The sequence below is a fragment of the Arvicanthis niloticus genome, chromosome 8 (genome assembly GCF_011762505.2).
Source record: "Arvicanthis niloticus isolate mArvNil1 chromosome 8, mArvNil1.pat.X, whole genome shotgun sequence".
NCBI lineage: Eukaryota > Metazoa > Chordata > Mammalia > Rodentia > Muridae > Arvicanthis > Arvicanthis niloticus.
Window position 1 is genome coordinate 63,989,879 of NC_047665.1, and position 23,572 is coordinate 64,013,450.

The following is a 23,572-nucleotide window of genomic DNA, read 5'->3' on the forward strand; positions in this document are numbered from 1 at the left end:
CACATATGTATGTATGTATGTATGTATGTATATGGATGATATATATATATATCTTTCTCAAAAAACCAGAAGAAAAAAGAGAAAGAAATATTATCTAAACCAGATACATAAGCATGTGATTCTTGAACAGATCTGAATACTTCATCACCAAGATAGATGGAGGCCTAATTTCTTGAATTTAGCAGCATGATATTTTAAATGGACCACTGTAGATATATGGAAACATTTTGCCTCATATACATATTTTGAGAGATGACAATACTTAAAGTCTACTCTTGGTAATTTTCAAAAAGAGACTAGTCATTATCTACAGTCAGCATATTTTACAATATGCTTCTTAAACTTACTTTGTTTAACTGAAATTTTCTATTCTCTCACATCTTCCCGATCCCTTCCCTCCCCCCAACCCCGACTATTTTACCCTGTACTTCTGTAGGCTTACCTTTTGGGGATTACTGACTGGCTCTCCTGTTCTCAGGTTGTTATTTTCTGTGCTACCAACTGTCACCTCTTACCACTATTGAGGAATTTATAGGAGTCCTGTTAGATTTTTAAAGTTTGATGTTATTTTGGAAACCAAATAATCACCTACATGTAGCAAGCACACCCAGAGTGTCAAAGCATTGTTTATAAAAAAGAAAGAAAAAACAAAATAACAAAACAAAATAAAAAACCCAGACTGGTTACCTCAAGGGCAGTTTGTTTTGGGTAGCAAAGGACAAGAAGGAAAGTAAAGTGCTCAGAGCTGAGGCCATAGTCACCTTCAGCAATGAGAACGGGAAGGCTCCTTACCAGGTGACATATGAAGTTAGCACAGAAGGACTAGACGAGCAGAGGGAGGAAAGACACATAGATCCTCAGACACAGAGACAAAAACACAGCAGGCTGTAGTGTTTTGTTCAAGCACAGGTTTATGATTTGTGGAAAAATGAGGGGAGGTTACACAAGATCCTAAGGTTAAAAAAAATCTATAATTAAATATAGAAAAGAAAGAGGGCTTTTAAAAAACAAAAACATACAATAGTTAAGATAAAAAGATATTAAAGTAGTTGAAAAGCCTGATAATTTTATTTATAGGAAAGGCATCTACAATTTTAATTTAAAATGCACTTTTTAAAAAAGATCCTAATGGTGGCTTTTCCCCCAAAATACTCTTAAGTATTAAATTTTGTGCTTATAATAGAGTTAAGAATAAGTAACTATGACTCAGTTTAAATTAAATAAGAAAAATAAGTGAAGATCCTTTTAAATCAACTGATGGCTACCTGGGAGATTCTTTCCTGAGCAGCTGCTCTGCTACTGCTGGATGATAAGAGCTGCTAGATTAAAAAAAAAAAAAAAAAAAAATAGAACACAAACTGGGATGCCTATTAGTTCTAGTTTGCATTTATGTTGGGGTGCTAAAGCATTCTGTTAAAAAGCAATACAGAGGAGGAAAGGGGGGTTGTTTGACTTATATTTCCAGGTCACAATCTATCACTGTGGGAAGATGGGCAGGAACTCAAGCAGAAACCAAAGGAGAGCTGCTTGCTGCCTTACTACCCAGAACACTACCAGGCTCATGCCTAGCTAGCTTTCTTATACACACAGTCCACTCCCTCCTGTCAAGGGATGGTGCAGTCCACATCAATCATCCATCAGTCACAGACACAGTCAGCGGATGTCTTAGTCACTGCTCTATTGCTGTGAAGACACCACAACCAAGGCATCTCTTATAAAAGAAATCATTTAATTGGAGGCTTGCTAGTTTTAGAGGGGTAGTTCATTACAGCAGGAAGCAGGCAGGCATGATGCTCGAGCAGTAGCTGAGAGCTTTGCATCCTGATTAAGAGACAGTAGGCGGGGGGTGGGGGGTGGGGGTGGGGGGTGGGGGGTGGGGGGTGGGGGGTGGGGGGGGGGAGACAGACAGAGAGAGACACATAGACACACAGACACACAGAGAGACACATAGAGGGAGAGACAGACAGACACTGAGCCTTGGCCTGGTATGGGGCTGTAGAAATCTCAAAGCCAACCCTCAGTGACACATTTCCTCCAAGGCTACACCAACTCCAACAAGGCCACACCTCCTAATCCTTCTACTCCCTCCCAAACAGTTCACCAACTGGTAGCTAAACAAGCAAATATATGAACCTGTGCGGGCCATTCTTATTTAACTATCACACAAGCCAGCCTGACTTGGACTGTTCCTTAATTAATCCAAGTTGGCTCTTCCTAGGTGATTTTAGGTTGTGTCAAGCTGACGATAAAAACTAGCAACATACCACTTACATTTATATTCTGAATGTTGTTTGAAATATACAATCCTGTTCAAGTTAAACATACATGCATACTACACTATAAAATGACTGATTATCTCAAATGTAGATTTAACTAGGATATCGACGTATCTAGCAATCTGGCTCTAGCTAATATGCTGTTGAAAGTAGTACAATTTCAGGATACCAGCATTTCTGATCTATTAATTCTGATAAATCATAATTTAAGATGATATTACTTAATTGTAGAAATGATCATATTCTTTAGAGTTTACATTTCCATATTTTCCATTTATCTTTGAGTTAATGACCATCAACTATTGCTTACAATTAATCATCACATAAATGTATAAAAATGATGAACAGACAAGACATAAGAAAGTAAAACATTTGAAGAAAATATTAGAAAATATTAATTTTATCTGGGGAATTGATATGGGGGAAGAGCAACCAAATCCTTAGTGAAACAGAAAGTTCAAATGATTGAATATCGCAGAAGTGAAACCCTTGGGAAGAAAAGATATCACTAAACAAAATTTACTTAAGAAAAGGTTGGGAGAGATTCCCTGCACTGTAAAGAACTAACGGACTTCCAGAGCCTCAGAAAGTGGGATAAGCAATGCCTCCCCCTCCCCCTCCAACAGCAGATGATAAACTGGCAATTCCCAGAGGGCAACAGAGCTACAAGCTTCCATGTGAACAAAGGACTGAGCTCAGGTTCATTAGGAAGCAGAACAGATGTCAATGAAAATGTGTAGTCACTTGTCAAAGTCTGACCAAATTATAAAGACGGACAATATTCAGTTATCAACCAGAATACAGAGAAAACAAAAGTCTACAGTCAGAAAGATATGTTGATACTTTACTAGTTGTAAGGCATATTTTAAAGACAAAGTTGCCATAAATTGTTAAACAGATATTCCTCAAAACAGTAAATCTTCTGAGTTAATGTATTATTCAGGATTTCAATTTCTAGGTATATAGCAAAGAAAGATTAAAAACACACACTCTCACAAAAACTCGCACAAGGATGTCCCTGACAGCATTATTTCTAACAGGTAGCCATTTCAAATGTCCAGAAATTGATGATGGATAAAGATGAATGGCTCACCATACCCTGCAATATCACTTGCTCATCAATATAAGGAAAGCATTGGTACAGGGAAACACTGTTCAAAGTGGGAGAAATTTGACACAAACACCAGACACCATATAATTCTATTTATAGGAGTTGTTGGCATGGAGTAGATACAAGTATGGGGAGCTGATAAGACCAGGATTTCTTTATAAAGTTAGAAAGGTATTTCAGTTTTGATTTATTCTACATTTTGAATGGGTAGCATGCATAATACATAGAAGAGATTTCAATAAAGGTATTACTATGAAAAAGTCAAGCTGTGACTAAATCCTTAAAACACATCTAGTTTAGCAAGTCAATCGTGCAGGAACATTGACTAGGACTGCCTCACACACAGTGTTTCTTACAGGTTTGTCTTAAAGCAGTCAAACTGGAAATCACCCACATGCTCACCAAGGAAAAATGCTCAAGGCAAAAGACACACATAATGGTTTAAACACCAAGTAACCTTAATAAATAAAGGCGAAAAAATGTCCTTGTCCATCCTCCACTGAACATTCCCAGGTCACACCTAAAATCCACATTCTCCTCCCCTACCAGAGGGGACAACTGTTGCTAGCTAAATGAAACAGAACAGACATAGCAACAAACAACCCCCAAACCTAACAGCCTTACAAGTGGGATGTTCCGGACCCCTCCCACTGCCCTCTGCTGTGTTCCTTAGGACAGTGGGTTACATCTCTCCTCTCTACTTCTGCACATTTACTGCACTCACTTAAACCCCCAGTAAACTTCCCTATCCTGAACATCCTCAGCTGAATGAAACTTGTTGCTTTTTCTCCCTTGCCTATCATTTCTTCAAAGGAACATCTACTGCCAAGGCTACTTAATACTCAGGTTCCTGTTTCCTGCTGCTCCTATAAAACTGTCTCCTTTCCCTTGTGTACAGTAGAGACAACTTGCAATCATTAAAACAAGAACTACGAAGCCTATCAAAGGCCACACTTCTATGAGCTTACCAGCAAAATCCTTGCCCACCATGCTGAAGAGCAACTCCCTTAAAGGTGGTTTGTATCTCAATTATCTTACTAAAGAATTACTCTTTCTTAATCCCTGTTCTCCTAGAATGAGCTACATTATTCAGCTCACTGTTCAACTCTATGCTGTGGACAAAGACCTTTGGATTAACTTCTTTCCATGTAGACAAACATCTACCTTTTAGGATGTCTAGCACTGAAATCTAGTACATAATGGCAGTATATTGGAAGGATTGAGCAGATTGTCAAAGCATACACACCTTTAAGGGCTTTCCTGTACTTTGTGTGTAAATGCAGTTTAAAATCCTGCAAATTACCCTCACTTTACCCTGATCTCTAATACGAAAAACCCTATAAGTTCTACCTCCTGGAGACTCTGCCTCAGAAGATGCTCTACACAGAACAAGCAGAGGCTTTACCATGGTCAGAAATCCTGGTAGTTTAGTTTCTGTTGTTTCACTTTGGGCAAATTAATAATCAACCAAGTCTTAGTTTCTCAACCATATTGAGGTTAAAAACACACATCCAAAGTATACTGCTTATAGGAAGAAATAAATAGGCTGTTCTCTTTCCTTCCTGTGCCACTGCCTGTCACTGTCACATACCTCTCCCTGTCTATGCTGTGTGCCACAGCGCACAGATTATGATTCCTTTCTAGTAAGGCTACACACTGACACCATGCTTTCTCCCCCTAGATCCTACTGAGCTATTTCTTTGTTCAGTGCTTACAGTGGTACAGCACTGGGCAGCCTGCATATTTCCATCCAAGCCTATGCTGCCAGTCTTTTCCTTTACCAGTGCTCATCACAAATGTACTGCTTGTCAAACCTGGCTGCACACACAGCACAATCACCTACAAGTCTTAAGGTTATGACCATGTTCCAATACCTAAAAATTCTACCCTTAACTGTTCTCAGCTGGGGTCTGAATATTACTGATTTTAAGTTTTCAAAATAATGTTCACTACTCTGTTTCAAATGTCTGTCTCCTTGTCTAAACATATGTATGCTTCCCCCAAAGCCCTCTTGTGCATACTATCTGTCCACATTAAAACTCCTGTGTCTATTTACACCAATATAAACACTGCAAAAAAGGTTCCTTCTTCAGCATGTCTATGGTTTGTATTTCAATGTGTCTCATTTCACTATGCATCAAATCATCTGTGGGCATTTGACAGAGAATTGAGCTCTTCCCATGAGCCCTTGCAGACATTTTTGAACTCTTAGTATTTGCAATAGCATTTGAAGAAGGCATTACTTCCAAATAAAGGAAATTAAGGCAAGAGAAGTAACTTGCCTGAGTGTTTGAAACCTACACTATAACTTGCCATTTATGTTCTGCACTTACTACCATCTTGTCTAAACCAGAAATATACACAGCAAATGCTGAAAAAATGTACGGATTTTATTTTATGCTTAAACATCTGGACATAAAATTAAGTTCAAGTTAACATTCCAAAAGGCTGAAGAAAAATGTAAATACACTCAGGCAATTCTCTTTCTGAAGATAACTCTATCTTCTAGCCATTATTTAGTTTCAATCCTTAAACTGTCCTTTAAACTATCCATAGTAAAATGACAGTCTTAGCCTTGAATGGCAGTACTTCAAGAATCAGAAATGAATGAATTTGCAGACACCAGGAACCAAGGCTTATGTAAGTGATGAACAAATTCTATAACTGAGGTAAGACCCTCAAAATGGTAAAAGCCTATGTACCTAGGGGGGCAGGAGTCTTCTAACAAGATAACCTGGGAGAGACTGTGGAGTGCACAGGAAACTGGACCAAGATAATGTAGTAACGAACAAAAGACTTAACAGTTGTGGGCACAGCAAGCAGCAGGAAGTAGCAGTACTAGAGCCCAGGAGGAATGGTGAACTTAAGCTACAGTTTCTTCTCTAGTTATTTGAAATTATAGATTTCTCAGAGACCAGAAAGCTTTGGGAGGAGGGAGAAGGTAAGCAGGGTGGAATCAAAGACACTCCACATTACACAAGAGATTAGCTCTTTAGCTAGCTAGCGGGATCATGAGCTTTCACATCTAAACCAGAATGCAGAGTCCTTAGGATGTGCTTGAACACAGAGAGCAGAACAAGCCAGCGCGCTCTCTGGGCTCTTTCTGCATAGTCTTTCTCTATGCAGTCAGCACAGCCAGGATCTTGCTAAGTCAGTTATGCTGCACTGTGTGTAGGAAGTCAGGCTTTAATTTCCAGACAGCACAGTGCAAGATTGTAGTGTATTCTGTAGATTCTAGAGTTCTGTAATTTTAACTCAAAATTTTCCTAACATTGGATTCTTTCTCTGAATTAGTTATACAAATTTCTAAAATTTGAGGAAAATTCAAATAAAAAGTGGAGAATCATTCATTTGGAATGAAAAGTAGTATTAGTAACATTTTCTCAAACATAATATATCCTCTGTTGTTTGGTAACAATGCTGTCAAACATCAAATTGAAGGGAAAACAGTATAAATTTGCCTATGAACAGAAACTATGAAGCTTCATATCCTATGATAGACATTTCATTAAGAGGCTTATTGCACTTACTCCATAAGAAGTAAACGACTAAACAAATGAATTCAGATTGCCCAGTAACAAATGAAGGGGATTTAATCCATAGCCACACATCAGCTGTTTAAGTGAATGTCCTGGCCAGTGTGCTTCACCTGATGTTTGGTACCAGACATGGTAATGCTGATTGAAGGTGAGTGGGTGTAAAGCCTCAGCAAACATTACATCTGCCCAGCATCATAAGTGTACATTAAAAGTAATAGTAAAAGCCAGGGTTTTGTCAGAGCAAGTAATTCACTTTCTTTATAACTCCCCATCACCTGCAACACTGCATGCAGTACTGCAACACTGCATGCAGCACTGCCTCTGGGTAAGTTCCCACAGTTACACCCAGTAGGAGGCAGATCACCATCTCTAAAGTTAGCTCTGCAGTCCCAGTAACAGACCAGAGAAAATCAAAACCTCCAGGGTCAAGCCTGACTAAGCTCACAGATCTGAGACCCAAGATGGCTTCCAAAAACCTGCACTTAATGTTACTGCATCTTAGAAACCATAAAGGGTTCTTGTAATAGAAAGCACTTACCTTAGCATAATAATGTAGAGCCATTAAATAAAGATAAATCTTTCATATTTCACTAAATTATTAATCATTTAAGAACACAGCAAAGAAGATACTTACGCATTCCTGAGCACTCTCTATCACCATCCCATACATTAGATACTGCATGCCCCGTCAGGAGGAGGTTAATTAAGCTTTGGCTATCAATAAAAATGAAATATCAGTTAAAATAGGCACAAACTAGTTCTTAAAGTAATTCCTACAATTTTAAATGACTTCTTACAGTAAATTATGTTAAAACATAAAATGAACGGAACCCTTGACTTCCCTTTCCCATGTCCGGCCTTACTGAGGGCCACAGTGCTGACCTGCATCTGCATCCGTGTGATCTCAGAAGCCTAACAGCTTTAAGATGCCATATTTAAATGAATAAAAATTCATCTCACTTAGTATTACATTTACTTTTATGTGTAATCATTTTTGAATTTATAATTATATTATTTATATTATTTTCCCTCTTCTCTTTTCAACCCTTCCTGTATGCCTCCTTGCTCTCACATTAATTGCCTCTTTTTCTTTATTTGTTGCTATATACACTTACATATAGACATATACATACACACACACAAACACACACACACCTATACATACTCTTGAATAAATATAAACTGTTCAGTCTACAAAATGTAACTTGCATGAGCATAATTTTAAGACTTGGAACTAGAGAACCACCTGCATTGGAAACCTTACTACCTGGCTAGTAATGTCATGGTTCTTAGAGAAGAATCTACAAAAGCCACGTTAATAAAGAAGCATAATCCTTAACTACAATTGAAATATTTATCCTTATACATGCAATTCTCACCCCTCACCAAAGACACTTCTTTTTGAAACAGATGGAGACCATTGTAATTATATTTCACATGCAGTCATTGATGGAAAATAGGTGACTCTTTTTTTCAGTGTTGATATTTTTTATTGGATATTTTCTTTTTTCTTATTTATTTAATTTATTATTGGATATTTTATTTACATTTCAGATGTTATCCCCTTTCCCTATTTCCCCCCCATCAAAAAACCCCCTCTCCCATCCCCCTCCTCCTGCTTCTATGAGGATGTGCCCCCACCCACCCACCCAGCCACTCCCACCTTCCTACCCTCGAATTCCCCCATACTGGGGCATCCAGCCTTCAAGGAACCAGGGACTTCCTCTCCCACCTATGCCTGACAAGGCCATCCTCCCCTACTTATATAGCTGGTGCCATGGGTCCCTCCCTATGTGCTCCCAGGCTGGTGGTTTAGACTCTGGTTGGTTGGTATTGTTACTCTCCCCATGAGGCCACAAACCCCTTCAGTTCTTTCAGTCTTCTCTCTAACTTCTCCATTGGGAACCCCATGATCAGTTCAATGGTCTTAACAGCTAAGGCAGACACATGTAAAAGTAAAGACTTGTGCGAGAATAGATTAATTTCTCTAGTCTATTGATTTGGGTAAAATAAGCTAAAAAAGAAAAAAAAAAATAGAAAAGAATTGTTTCAACTCTAAAAGAAACTAAGCCAGATAGGTAAGAGAACATTTATTTCAAAGTTAATGTGGATAAATTTAGACTTTTTTAAAAGGCCATAAATGGATATAAAGAACACTTTGTTAAAATTATTGCCATTAGTAATGTCAACAAGATACTTGTCATCATAAGAGTCATGTGTAAACAACCTGAACCTGGATGTCAACACTGGCCACACACAGCAAGCACTGACTGAGATGAAAGCAGCGCAATGCATGTGGCACAGGGCCAGTCAAGACCATAGACTTGTGCTACCAACACATTCATCAGACAGCCTCTCGATCCTAATGCCTAGACTTAGTAAGAGACAGCAGAGTGCAGCCATTACCTGCCATGCCCGTACACAGGGTCTATCAAAGGCTCATTTGCATCTTCAATTGAATTCTTTATGTTTTCAATGCCCTAAAGAAACCAAAATTTTATTAACTTCATTTAATGCAAAGGATGACCAGTTTGGACTGTATGTTAATAAAATATTGTTCAAATGAGATTTGTATTTGAGATGGTAAGAAGTAGCTCCCAAAGATTACTTTCCATTTTCTTTCATGGGCTCTATGAAGGACACTAAGGGACTCAGAAGTAGCATGTCTAATGTTGATTAAAGGGACAGAGATAACAATTTTCAAGAGAGAAGAGGAATTCATTTTAAAAAAAAATTAGTATTTATTTAACTTCAGAATAAATTAAATTAAAATCTAATATACCTACAGAGAAAACTAAATTTAGTTTTGGTCATTAAAAAATTATAATAAAGTCATAGACTTTTGAGTTTCGATAGAGATATCCAGTTAAATACATGAGAGGTATAAGAAGAAGAAAATGGAAAGTTTACAGATGACTATACTTCTCCCCCAAATTGGTAATTCAAATATGCAGTAACAAAATAAAGTATCAGTTATGAGAACAGGCGGCTTCTCATTTCTTAAACACTACCTCCTGATACCTTTTCAGTCTTCCAGAAGGGAGGTGGAGAAGCACAGGAAAGGCAGGGAAGTGACATCCACAGCAATGTTCACCTAATGTGAGTCACTGACTGTCCTATTAGAGGCCAAGCTATGGGTGGATTAGACAACCAGCAATCAAAGTGTTAAAAGGTTGTCTAAGGACCACAGAGAAAAACAGAGAGCTAGGTGATCCTGACTTGTCATCCTACAGAACAAAACAAAGCAGGCTATGACAATGTCAAAATGCATGGTGGGAAAAAGGCACAGTCAGTGGGCAGAAGGGGCACTTTAGAGAGCAAAGGTTCAAAGGTATCCCAGGGAACATCTGACATAAATGGCTGGGATACAGGTCAAAGGTCAAAGGTCAGGAATACGGGGAGCATCGGAATTTGAGGCATAAACACCGTTGAGAACGAACAGTTCATGAGGGTACAATACCTTAGCCCCTACCACTACCCTAACCACCTGACCTCATTCAAGTATTTGGCCAATTTCTCTTATAATTTATTCTTGATTATAAATGTGTTCCCTTTTTTCCTCCATTCTATGGTCACCATTCTGCTTTATTTAGGCTTCTACTACAATACTACTTGGTCAGTTTCCACTTACCAAATCTTTTCATCACAAACTCTCCTTCCAATTCAGGCATCTTCTATCCACACAATAAGATTTTGTCATTTCCATATTAAGCATTGTACTGTGTTCCAATTCTGATGATACGAAACCTCAAGTACCTTTTACACAATTCACAAGAGACCTCTTATATAAAAGGTGTGAATGTCACCTTTCAGAGTTGTCCCTAGGTATATCCCACTGCAGTAGATTTGAAGTATTTATGAGCCCCAAAACTGGGTTAGACCCCAGTTCCTTTCTTCTTTAGACTTGCTTGTCCTGTTGTTTGTAAAACTCTTCTCATGTATAAAGGCCCTACATATACCAAATGGTCTTTACTACCCAGAGTTTGCTCCTGAGTCCTGTCAACAAACTTAAAGTCCTATCTTCTATTTTTCCAAATGTCTTTTGCATGTAATAAATAAAATAAATCTAAAAACTAATGCCTCAAATCATGACCGTAATAGAATTATTAATATGCCATTTTATAATGAAAAATAGAAAACCTTTATTTAAACAAAATGATGTCACATACCTATCATACAGAGTCAATGCTCAAAAAACATAAGGAAAAAAAAAGCTGATTTCAGACAAGGTATAATCAGGAGATATTCCAAGTGAGATAGCAAGGCCACAAGCAATTGAAATTGACATTTGCAAAGAAGACAGGACCAGAGGTGTGCATGTTGGAGTTAGGTGCAGAGAGGTAAGCTGAGAGAAATAGCTACCCATAGAAGAAAAATAAGAACAATTACACAGGACCCAGGAAAAGACTCTTCTGGAATTCTAAATTTCAGAAGAAGAAAAACATGTGAGAGAACACATAAAGAAGAAAACAAAATGATGACAGAAAATGCTGGGTTTTTTTTTGTTTTTGTTTTTTTTTTAATATGAGACACTGTGAGAAACTAGCATAACAATTAACAAATAAATCCAGAAAAAGTAGACGTCAAAGAGTCTCTACAGGGCCTAAAAGGTCAAGTGCGAGAGACACTGCCAAGACCAAAGAAACCAAAATCCACAAGCCCCGACAGCGTTCTATGATTAGAACATTAGCAGTCCCCTCTACAGTCCATAAGGGCAGAGGGGAGGAGAGTGTGGAAGTGGTTAAAGAATGAGTGAAGGCAGGAACAAAGTCCTTAGGAGGCACAAGAGTCTTACCCTGGATGTATAGACATCGCCACATAGGTTCTGACAGCAAACAGGAAAAACAGCACTGAGCTAAGAAAGTAAATTGTCTTAAACAAACCTTTGTCAGTAATACAGAATAGAGAAAAAGCAACACTCCAAATTTGTTTCCCCACATTGAATACTGGTCCAAGACAGCATCTTTTAATTCTGATACAGTTCTGAATGATCTTTTTCTGGGGGGGGAAGAAGAATTAAGTATTAATATCCTGAATACTCTATCGATAAATGGAAAAAAGTTTCAAATTCTTACTCATTACTATATGCAAACAAGTGATTTTTATTAAGTATCTTCAAGTTCTAAAATCAAAAATTTAGCCATGGAAAACAAAAACTACCACTGACAGCTCCTTCCATATAACCCAGTCTCCTGAGACAGTCTGAGCACTGTCAGGAGCCTCCAGCTCTCTTGGGTATAGACCTGCCCCCAGTTCTTCAGTCTATGTAATTATTTAGACAACAGACTGGCCCTCTTTGGAGAGGTGTTCAACAACCAGAAAACTATTATTAAAGCATTAAAGCTCTTCAACAAACATCTGAGGGCTAAAACTACAGTATGAATTTGGTGCTTCTTCTAAAATAAATTAATGTTAAATTTCAAAACGCCACCTATGATTCTGTCAACATAGCAGCCTCCCTTTGACTTTATAATAAAAACTTTGAATGTTCTGATAAAATATGGGTGCTTTTAATGAAAATTACAGGAAGCATATTTTGGGAGAAAAATGATCCTAGTATTGAGCTCACTACAAATGGGTTTACATTCATTCAGAACAGAAAAGCATGATAAAATGAGTTTTTTCACTGATAATGATGAAGACATATTTGATTTAGTGTTTTGAAAAATGTACTTAGTTACTTTAGAACTTAGAATCATATACATGTATATATTATTTTTAAATTTGAAATTAAGTAAGTGCTCAAAAAAGGTATTTTAAGCTCATGTCTAAGTTAAGAAGTGCTATGTATATCTAAGGATCTTTCCACAGTATGAACATACTTAAAATGGCAATTTGTCCACAAGGTAAGTATTTTAAATGTTTCAATGTTACTTACTGAATTAATGCATGAAATCGCTCAAAGCCAAGCTCTTCGACAGCCAAGGCAGCTATACATAAAAGACACTTTTCAGCACTACACATGGCAAATAAATGACACAAGATACACACAGCAGGCTGTAAATACTTTCAAGCAATCAAAACATTCCCTATTTCTTATTCCCTTATAATTCTCAGTTTAGTCTGAACTTTATAACAACATGAATTTATAGTTTATCATCTTAGTTACTATGATTATAACTAAAATGGATATAGTACTGAGAATGCAGAAGGGTTACTAAGTAACGAACATCTCTGTACAATTCAGTCACAGCTAGGAGAACATGCAAAATAGGATGGACTACTGCCTGTTTGTCACATATTATCATGTGTTCTGATTTTAAAATAATGCCCTAGTTTACGGATAGCAGTAACCATCAGGACTACTCTTTTTTGACATAAAATCCTTAGGCTTAATGCCTACTAATTAATTGCATATACTAGACATAGCACTGAAACCACAGGTTCAAGGACAGATTTAAGTTTGTTTCCTCATTCATTCATGCAATCAGTAACTGTTAAGATTGTATTAGTAAACTACAAGTTTTAAATGTTTTAAAGAAATCAACGAAAGCATTTAAACAGATAATATTTACTAAGGCTTTACTAATTGCTGGTCCCTCTTGTGAGCAAAGGTCTCCGCCAATTAGAGGTCTTAGCCTCATCCTCTTTACTTGTAAAAGAGGGAGCTGAGGTCTCCAGAGGAATCCTAAGAGCACCAAGCTCTAACCAGCACTGAAACGTAGACTCAGCCTTGGCTTCCATAGGATAATATCTTTTAAAATGGCTAATCAAAACGACTACTTTCTTGCAATGAACAATTTTATGAAGCAAATCATAGTAAGTCACACATTTTCACTAGTGATTAAAAATGATTATGAAATCAGAATTAAAACTTTTATTTACAATTTAAAATATCACATTATATTAGCTTTATATAGCTTGATTTTAACTTTTCAATGTTTCAAATGACTTTCTAAATTCTTTAGAAGTCCAAATGGCTTAATTTATCTTTTGGTTTGGGTGGGAAACAAACTGAAATTGAACCCAAGAATTTACTACTGCAAACAAGTATGCATTACTTACAAGCAAAAAAAAAAAAAAAACCACACCACAAAAGCCAATGGAGGTAATGCTGTACACAATGTGATACTAGTGAGAGGGGAAAGATTTCACAATACATTTTGAGGATAAAATAATTCTATCTGACCTCATGCAAGTTATACTGTTTTATAAACTGTTTATGCTGCACTGTAAAGTTACATAGAGTACTTTCAAGAAACAAACAAACAAACAAACAAACAAACAAAAACCATATGGCTTAGCAGTCAGAGATGGTAGGAAATAAAGACAAGAGGTGGACCACAGCTGGGAATAAAGAAAAACAAATAAAACATTATTATATGGAATAGTATTTCAATGTAAGTTCTGTTCAACTGTCAGCATCTAAGTTCTCAGATTCTCAGTTAATAAAATGTTTTAAAGGTATATGAAGTTAAAAGCATATTTCAAGTATGGTTTTATGTCATGTTTATTTTTAAAATGAGGCATTAAGTGAACTAGAAAATCCTACATCATGTCTTTTTGGAGGAGGATTCAATCTAATATGACCCTCTAAATTAGTGATGTAGGTAACAAACAGTGTGCTGTGACACCCTTCACTCTAGAGCATGCTAACATGTTAGCATGGAAATGCAGCACCACTCCAGAGTAAGCATATGGTATGCATGTAATGCTAAATACAACACTAATGTAAAATGCCAAATGAGCTTCAACACTTTGAATGGTTTGAGTGTCCCTTTCTCAATATTTAATATCTCAAATGGAATTATTAACATGCTTACATGTCACACAGTCAAATTTACCAAACATTTAAAAATGAGTCTAAATAATGCTTTACTGTCATCCTTTTGAATAATTTTGTCATTAAATGTAATTATCAATTCCCAAATAAATTCTTTTTGAAAGGCAGTGTTTTAAAGGTCTGAAAAGAAATATTACACAACTGTTTAAATTTTTTAAATTATTTCTTGCAAATGTGTTATAAAATTTGCCAAGCACAAGCTGTTCTAATCATAGATGGAAGGAAATGTTCAGTGAAAACATGGGCATTTCAGCTCAGGGGAAGTGACACTGTCTGAAGACAGTTCTATATGGAGAGTGATACCCATCACACACAATCAATATTTACTTCCTAATGCCTGGTATCTATCATTTACAAAATCATTTTTATATAGAAGGTAGTGAGTATGTTCCAGTATACATGAAATAAAGTACTTATTCAAGTCTATTTATTTGGGAACTAACAATTATCAGAACTCACCTACTAGCAAGATGACTCCACGAAAGCAAACCCAAGAACAGCTCCTCTCTAGTCTCCCTGCCACCAGAAGTCGATAACTTACTTGTTCATTTTGGCAGTGTTTAGGCCACTTTTAAGAATGTTCAAGTGTGTAACATTTATGAATGAAAGTAGGTATTATTGTGTTATTTAAAATAAAGAAACTACATCAAGATGTAGAAAACTTAGGACATAAGTAAAACGGAAACTAAAATTACCTTAGTCCAAATATATAACAACGTTCAAAAGGTTCAAGAGCAAAATAACAGTGTTTAATTAAGAAAATACCTCCATCTTTGTTCTAGAAAGCAGCTAAGGATATTTAAGCATTTCATGGTATAGAAAGTGCCTCTCATCTAAAGAACACAGTGCACCTGAACCTATAGCATACAGATAGATGTTCTTTAGATTTTTAAAATCAAAGTTCTAATACTCAAAGCAAAGCATCAAGGAGAAGCTAGCTAGAATTATTTTTAAAATGCTTAAGAGACAGATGTAACTCTTTTTGCAAAAATGCACTGTCTTACACTAAATAAAATAATGGAAAAGGAAATAGAAAATATTTAAGATTACGAATTAAAAACTTAAGAAAAAGTGTTATAAAAACTTAAAATATATTCTCTTTGCAATTTTCAACAGATATGTTAAAACAAAAGAATAAGAAATTACTTCGTGAAATAAAAATGTATCTTACAAGAATGCTCCACTTGGCAACTAGACTGTGCAGGACTCCCAGAAATCCTAGCCGCTTCCTCAGGTGTCCTTCCTCTCAACCATGAAACCAAGCAGTAAGATCCAGAGCTGTCACAAGCACTTTCTAAAATATCACACAAGGTATGACAAAGGAGCTCCTTCTGCTCGTCCTCTAAAAATAACCAAAGGATAAGTTACAATGGTTTGTCTGGAAAAGAAAATCGAGTCATGAGAAACAGTAAGAATGCCTCAGCTTAACAGGGAAAATCAAGTGTTCTAAGAATAAGAAAAATCCGTATAACCAGAAGACTGTAAATTACTCTTTAGAAGATAAAAATATTATCACTTTAAATACTGGCATCAGTTAGGAGAAGACTGAAAAGTGCAGAATTTAACATCATGAGAAAGAATAATCTGGTCATCTCTGTCTTGAGCACCTCAGCACTCAGCTCCCTTTCCTGCAGAATCAAATGTGAGGAACAACAGGGCCCTGGGGACCTTTGCTCTCCTCATCTGCTGAATTCTGCCTGACCAATTTACAGGAATAAGAGCAAGGCGAGAAGACACCATCAGCACACAAACCACAATCCATTACTGTAACAGAAGCAAGCACTGCTCTGCTGCATAAAGCAGAAGCTGTCTACCGTCCTGCAGTTGGCTGAGCACAGCTGTTTTGTTGAAAGGCACAAACAAGGCCATTTCCTCCAGAATCTGGGCAGCCCCTCCCTCTTTCAAGTGGTGTCCCCTCTCAAGTTTGCACTATCACACTCAAACTTCCAAATGAAGCCTGTGTAACTGCATCCTATGTCACACTCTGTGATAAAAGACCTTCTGTCTCTTATAGTCAGTAATGGTTCCATTCACGTCGTATCACAGCCTTCATGACATTATCATGATGGTTTTCAAATTTGTTAAAGAGACTGTAGTTTTGAGGAAGAAATGTTTTCCGAAATTAAGAGTCATGGTGATAACTGACTCTCAAAGTTTCTTTACTGAACTTGTATATATCACATTCACACTGAATATATGACCAGGACTCCTTTAACTCCTTGGTTGAGAATCTTGAGGAGATTCTGCAGTCATGGGTTAGAACAAAAGCTATTATGTTCTTACACAAAACTGGCACTGTAATCTCTAGTCGCCTTCTAGAAGTGACTGTGAGGCTTACAAGGAATTATGCAGCTGAGGGAAGATCTTTGTAAGTTGCCAAGTGGAATGCAAATGTTTGTCATTGGGTGGCATCCTGTATCAGTGTTATTCAAACTGCAGAAACTCTCATAGCTTCCTCTGCAATGTAATGACCTGCAGTGTTCCCATTTAATAATGCATTATAATAAAAAAAATAAAAGAATAAAACAAGAATGCCCAGCTCTTTATCATTAGAGCTCAATAAGGCAAAAAAAGAAAACAGAAAAGATGGGGGAGGGAAGCCACCAACAGCACAGAGGCATGGTGGTGCAAGAATGTCATCCTAGCAACAAGTAGTTAAAGCAGAATGAGCACCAGTCTGACACAGCAAGTTTCAGACTAGCCTTTTTATATAGTGAGATCCTGTCAAGCAAACAGCAGAGCATATGGGTCTTCATTAGGGGTATATTATCATCTATAGGTTAAGAGAAACAGCCATTTAAGCAAGAGGCCTTATTACTTGTAATAATCTGTCTTCTGTCTCTTACTAAGACAAATCTGAAAATGAACATTTTAAAGCAAAGTCACTGTTTATAAAACTTTTTGAAACATTTGAGAAATAATATTCCATCAATTGTTTCCTACTGAAGACAGACTTCTAAAAATGAATTACTAATAAATGCGATGTAGAGAAGGTTTAAAAGAGAAGACGAAGGAAAGACTTTAAAGCCAGCTAGCATACCTGAGCAGTCCCGCCAGGACGACTTCTCGGAGGAAAACAGAAGCTTCTTCAAAAGAAATGCCTTTACACAATTAAAGCAACAGTTAGAACTCGAGGTAATCACAGCTCATGCAGCTCTTTTATTTACAAAACAGAAAAACTTAATACCATCTTTCTGATCTTCTGAGTAGTTTTATTCAAAGTCTTCCCCCACAGTCAAAAGTCAGGGTATACAGATATTTACTTAGAATATACTACTATAAACTTTGCCCCAGATTCACAGATTACCCACCTCAGATACATTCTTTCTAATAAATAGAGAATCAATTCCCATAATAAATAGATAACTGGATTTATAGAAACCTAGTAATCTGTTCACATAGTCAAGGTTTACAGGAATACCTCTACATTTCTCTTGGATTTCTGGGTTAAAAGACATCTAAATACAACAATGGTCCATTCTTTCCTGTAGCTCTGGTCTGTTATACGGAGAATACCACTACTGGCCATCTGCAGAAACTTAATGAGGCCCTGTCTTAAGCTAAAAGACAAAAGTACCGAGGATGAAACTTGGTAGTAGAACACTTGCCTACCATGGTAAGATTATGTGCTAGATGCCCAGTACTATGGAAAGAAGGGGGTGAGGGGTGGAAGAGGTGGGAGGAGAGGAGACGAGAGGGAAGGGAAAAAATCCCACTATTAATCACTTTCTCACAAGAACTCATAACTTCATGAAATGAGTCATCAAGTTATATGATTTGAAAGAAAATGAATTGATTTTTAATCTCTTACTATGTCATACATAGAAAGCTGTGGGGTACAGGACAGTGCCTCCTTAAGGCACAATGCAGTTGACTTGTTTAAATGTGGGTTCTTGGGCTCCACCTACTGACTATGAATCCCTGTAGGGTAAGTTTAAGAAATAGGGGTATTATAGGACTCATTATATGCTACTAGAAGGCAGGATGAAGACTGCTTTTAGTCAGAAGGACCTAAGCTTGAGTCTTGATGTACTAATCAATTCATCAAAAGTGCTAGGACAAACTGAAGATTTCAGTAAGGATTCTATGAGAAAGTGCATACCAGGTACTCAAGCATACTAACTGGCCCCGAATAGGCCACCAAGTCAAAGAATGTGACTACCCCAACAGTAAAGTCCTACTGTACTAACACAGAGATAAAACAAACATTATAGTTAAGTCATGCTATCATCAACAATCAACATAAATTAACTCCCTGTGTAACTACTTACAGAACAAATTTGGAAGGTAAAGCAAGGGTATTAATTTCACCACTAACACTACTGCTGTTGACATATAACACTGCCTTCATCATTCCTTCATTACTACTTTTGGAAGAAGACATTATAGTGCATACATTAAGCACTATATTTTCTGTTTTTCCCAGAAATCAACAGCCATAATCAATACTTTTATGAAGTTCCAAGATTTATCTGTTATGTTTACATTTAAATTTTGTTACAATACATTAGGTTGGTTGTAACTTTTGCTACTATAAATGAGTTTCTTCATGAAGAAAACTTTTTCTGTATGAAGGGTTATTTATAAACAGTTTCTCAGAAGTAAATTATTGCATTAAAAATCTATATTATTATAACTCTAACCACAGTCTACAACACCTTCACAGAACCTTAGTCAAATCTGAACTAGACAGCAATATTCAAGAGTGCCAGTACCACTCCACCAACATATGCCTTGACAAGTTTATATCTAGACAGTTAAAAAAGAAAAGAAAATAGAATCAAGCTGCCACTTGATTTTTACTGGCCTGCACTCTGCAAATGTTTTTATTCTTTTCTTGTCTAGCATCAGTGTGCCTGTTAACAACTACTTTGTGATGCCCGTTTGACCTGTGGGGATAGTGTTTTTCTTACCCAATTTGTACTAATTCACTGTTAAAGACAGACAATATCCCTTAATACCTTAATCCCTTAATTTATTGAATTTTTTTCTGAGCTTAAAGTAATCCTTTTCCTTAGAGCATTGGGACATCAATGCTGTGGTTTCTTAAGGATCTATCTGGCACATGGTAAAAGATGACCTAAAATCATTTGCCCCTCAATCTGCTTGTCATAATGGTAGTATTTATAAAATTTCATTTTATTTCCCCACAGGTCAGAGTTCCTTTATCACAGTATTAAAAAATCTTGGTAAATTCTTATTTAATAAATCAATTATCTGTTTAATGCTATTGCTATGTACATTTTCTAGAAGTATCACAGTCTAAACTTAATAGTTCAAAATGTTACCGTTAATATTTTGACTTACTAAGTTCTCTCATTACTCTTAATGACTTAACTTTGATGCTTAAGTAGAAACAAATAAGTTTACTGATTGAAAATATTGGCATGTTTCTCAAAGCAAACCCACTGTGTTAAAGGTCTGTAACAAGGCAGTGAAAATGTTAATGTTAAAGTTATCCCTTGCTTGTTTTTGATATACACTGAATTTTAAATGCCTATAATCGATCTTCTGTTTAACTATACCCACTGGACTCCAATCCTATACCACTATTACTGACCATAGAGACTGTTTCTAAGTGGAATACACATGACAGGGCAAAGGTCTTCAAATTCAGACAAAATTCCTACTGGTACCTAAAAGTTGCCTCAGCAAACTCAGGAAGATAGATATAATAATAATTAGTAGTAGTATATTATATATATTATAAATAGTATATTTAATATAAATATTATATATAACATATAAGTAGGTGTATAGTATAATATAAGTATATGTAATCACACAGAATATATAAACATTCTATAATTGTTATATTTAAATTTCTACTCTATATACTTAACCACATTGAAGCAAGATTTAGACACTCTTATTTTTCTTAATAATTTTACCAATGTGAAAAAAATTTGCTTTATTCTTTGAAGAAATAAAAACAAGAAGATCTATGGAGGTATATTTTGTAATAACTCAGACTGCTTTTCATTTTTTATTTTTTTTTAGATTTACTTTATGTGTATGAATGTTTTGCCTGCATTTTTGTATGTACATCATATGTGTCTGTGTCCTTTGGAAGAGTAACAAGAGTTCTAAACCACTGAGCCACCTCTCCATTCCTGAGATGGTTTTTCTTTTACAGAAAAAGAAAAACTACTTCCTTTTAATTGAGTGACGTTAACATATGGAAGACAATGTTGGGAACTAATGTATTATGTAATCAAGAGTTTAGAAATGTATCCTTCATGTTTAGTGTGTAATTTGCATCATTTCTAATTAAGTAAACATTTTAAAGTATGAATAGCTTTGAAGTTTCACTGATAGTCACATTTATAACAATAAACCAGAAGCTGTTGATTCCAGCAATTTAACAGTTTATGGCACTAGTCTGTTCTGAAATTCAAAAACATTAAGATTTAAAACAAGGTCATTTCGAAAACAACACAAAACTCTTTGTACAAAGGAAAAAATATTCTTTAAATTGTGTTTGTAGCTGGTTGTAACTTACTTAAAATAAAAGGGCCAATCTTTAGCCCAAAATAATATATAAAGCTAACTTGTGTTTAACACTTAAAAAATTTAGGCCATAAAAGCATTCACCCATCTTCAACTTTCTAGGAACATCTTTGTAGACAGAATAAATGATAAAGGCCTAATTGCTATGAATATACCCCTTAAATGTATAGATCTTATAGGATCAACAGGTTCATTGTATTACACAAGGAATCTTTATGTCTAATTCCTAATCTTCTAAAAATCAGGGTATACCTCTTACTTTTCCTTGAAAACTGTGAAAATGCTACTATTGTAAGGACTTACACATGCTCTGAAATAAAGAACTTATCTTTATTTTGGATAGTTAGAACTCTATGTGTAAGTGGTTGTTCTATAGAGTACAGACAATCAGAAAACAAAGGCAAGTGCTAAACTTTCGAACATGTGCCTTATCTAAGGAGTTGGTAAAGTAGTCTATGTTACCTGAACAGGTGCAATAACAGCACAGGGGCCACCTTCAAACTGCTCTAATGCAGATCCCTCTGATTCACTAAACACAAACCCTAAAAATGAAAGCAAGTAGCAAGGATTAAAAATAATTCCAGTAGCATCTATAAAAGAATTGTTTGTGTACTTTGCTTTGAGGTCATGTTTCACAACAGCAAAGTATCTACAGTTATTGGAGAGAATGTTTGGTCTTTCAGAAGGCCAAAAGGACTCTGAAAAATGTTACACAACTACTTCCTCTTCTCCAAAATATTTATACAATCTCTCTCTCTCTCTCTCTCTCTCTCTCTCTCTCTCTCACACACACACACACACACACACACACACACACACACACAATTTCACATCAAGCAAAGGTAAAGTGAACTATAATGAAAGGATATTAAGTTTGACTTTTATTTAATTTCATTCTGATGAATGAAATTAGCTCACACTTGCCAAGCTCATACTCAGTGCTAAGCTACACCTCTAACCTCTTAAATCTTACTTTTACATACTTTAATTTGCTTGAAGGAAGACTAGAAATCCAAACGCCCTTTTCCAGACAGTGTTATTACTGATGTTCATTTCAACCCCCTCCCCCTTTAAGGCTAATTACTGAGAGCACTCGTTGTAAGGGAACAGTGGGCTAGGTGGTAGCCAGATTTACCTACTTCATTTCAATGCTTGAGTCACATGCTGTAATTTAAGAACTAAATGGCATGATGGATAGTAAGTGTTCACAGGTTGGCTCTACCTTAAATATTCCTAATCAGCATTAACCGATAGCAGCTAAAGGTATGCAGATGCTATACCTTGGAAGTCAGGAGAATCCACTAGAAACCCTGGGGGGGAAATCACAGTGTCTCCCTGAGCCTCAGTAGTCTTATTTTTAAAATGTTCACTTTCAATTCCAGTATGCTATGGATCTACTGAATTTCAGTAATGGTTAAACTCAGCAACCCAGACAACACACTGGGTTTGTTTATATTTCATAGACACCAGATCTTATATGTGCAATTCACAATATATTGAAGATCACTACAGTCTCTGGTCTACAGGAGCTGATAATCCAGTTGAAGAGACATGTAAATAGGTAATACTAAAAGCATATGTTAATGTAACAGAAGAATGAAGGGTGTCCTGGATGCAGAAAGGAACAACTTACTCTGCCTGAGTCAAATATTAACAGATGAACTGGAGGCTGATTATGGCAGGGTAATTTGGCTTGGAAACAAGGGTAGGCAAATAATATTCAAGCAAATGAAGTATCAGTATTAAAGGAAAAAGAAGCAGGAACCGTTGGTAGATTGAAGGAAAATTGAATGCAGTTGAAGGGCAGGTTAGAGGTAGAAAGAAGCTTGAATAGGCAAAAGGGAAAAGAAGAGGCACACACTACATAGACCTGTGTGAGCCTGAGGAAGCTCTGGTTCTTGTAGGACTATAAAGGTTGCTGCTTTTGTAAAGGATGTAAATAAGGAAGGCTCTTTGAAGAGTGCAGTAGAGATGTAACTGACCTAATCAAAGCTACTTTCCTAAGGAGAGGAAGAGCTGTTTTCTAATGGCACTACTGCATGGAAATAGGACATGCTTTATATAGAAGAAAAGAGAGTTGTCTCAGATGTTTCTTCAGACAAAAGAAGAAAGAAAGAAAGAAAGAAAGAAAGAAAGAAAGAAAGAAAGAAAGAAAGAGCTGAAGATCCAGAGCTTCTCTCCTTTAACCTCTCTTCCAGACATCATCTAAATGTTTCAAATAGTTTTTAAAAAATCAGTGATTCCAGCAAGAAATCCACCATACACCCTCTCTCTTGGCCTCTCAGCCCTATCCCAGCCATCTGTATGCAACAACCCACCTTTCTCGGTGAAGTCTCCACAGATGTGTTCACTG

At 36.4% G+C, this 23,572-nt stretch overlaps 1 protein-coding gene across 5 annotated transcripts in view; it reads right to left on the minus strand.

The window, feature by feature from the left end:
• Mindy3 (MINDY lysine 48 deubiquitinase 3) overlaps positions 1–23,572 on the minus strand; it is a 76,439-nt gene that overhangs the window by 46,366 nt on the left and 6,501 nt on the right. For 2 of the 5 annotated variants that reach the window (XR_013112290.1, XM_076939498.1), the window contains exons 2-9: positions 21,682–21,761; positions 17,750–17,810; positions 15,881–16,051; positions 15,169–15,225; positions 12,805–12,856; positions 11,810–11,924; positions 9,333–9,406; positions 7,561–7,640 (exon numbers count right to left, since the gene is read on the minus strand). Coding sequence is in view for 4 of the 5 variants with exons in the window: in XM_076939498.1 (XP_076795613.1) it covers positions 7,561–7,640; positions 9,333–9,406; positions 11,810–11,924; positions 12,805–12,856; positions 15,169–15,225; positions 15,881–16,051; positions 17,750–17,810; positions 21,682–21,761 (690 nt within the window). In the remaining variant the exon portion in view is untranslated. Of the gene's footprint in view, positions 1–7,560; positions 7,641–9,332; positions 9,407–11,809; positions 11,925–12,804; positions 12,857–15,168; positions 15,226–15,880; positions 16,052–17,749; positions 17,811–21,681; positions 21,762–23,572 lie in introns of those variants that run through there. The other 3 variants (XM_034510224.2, XM_034510225.2, XM_076939499.1) reach the window with 3 other exon arrangements.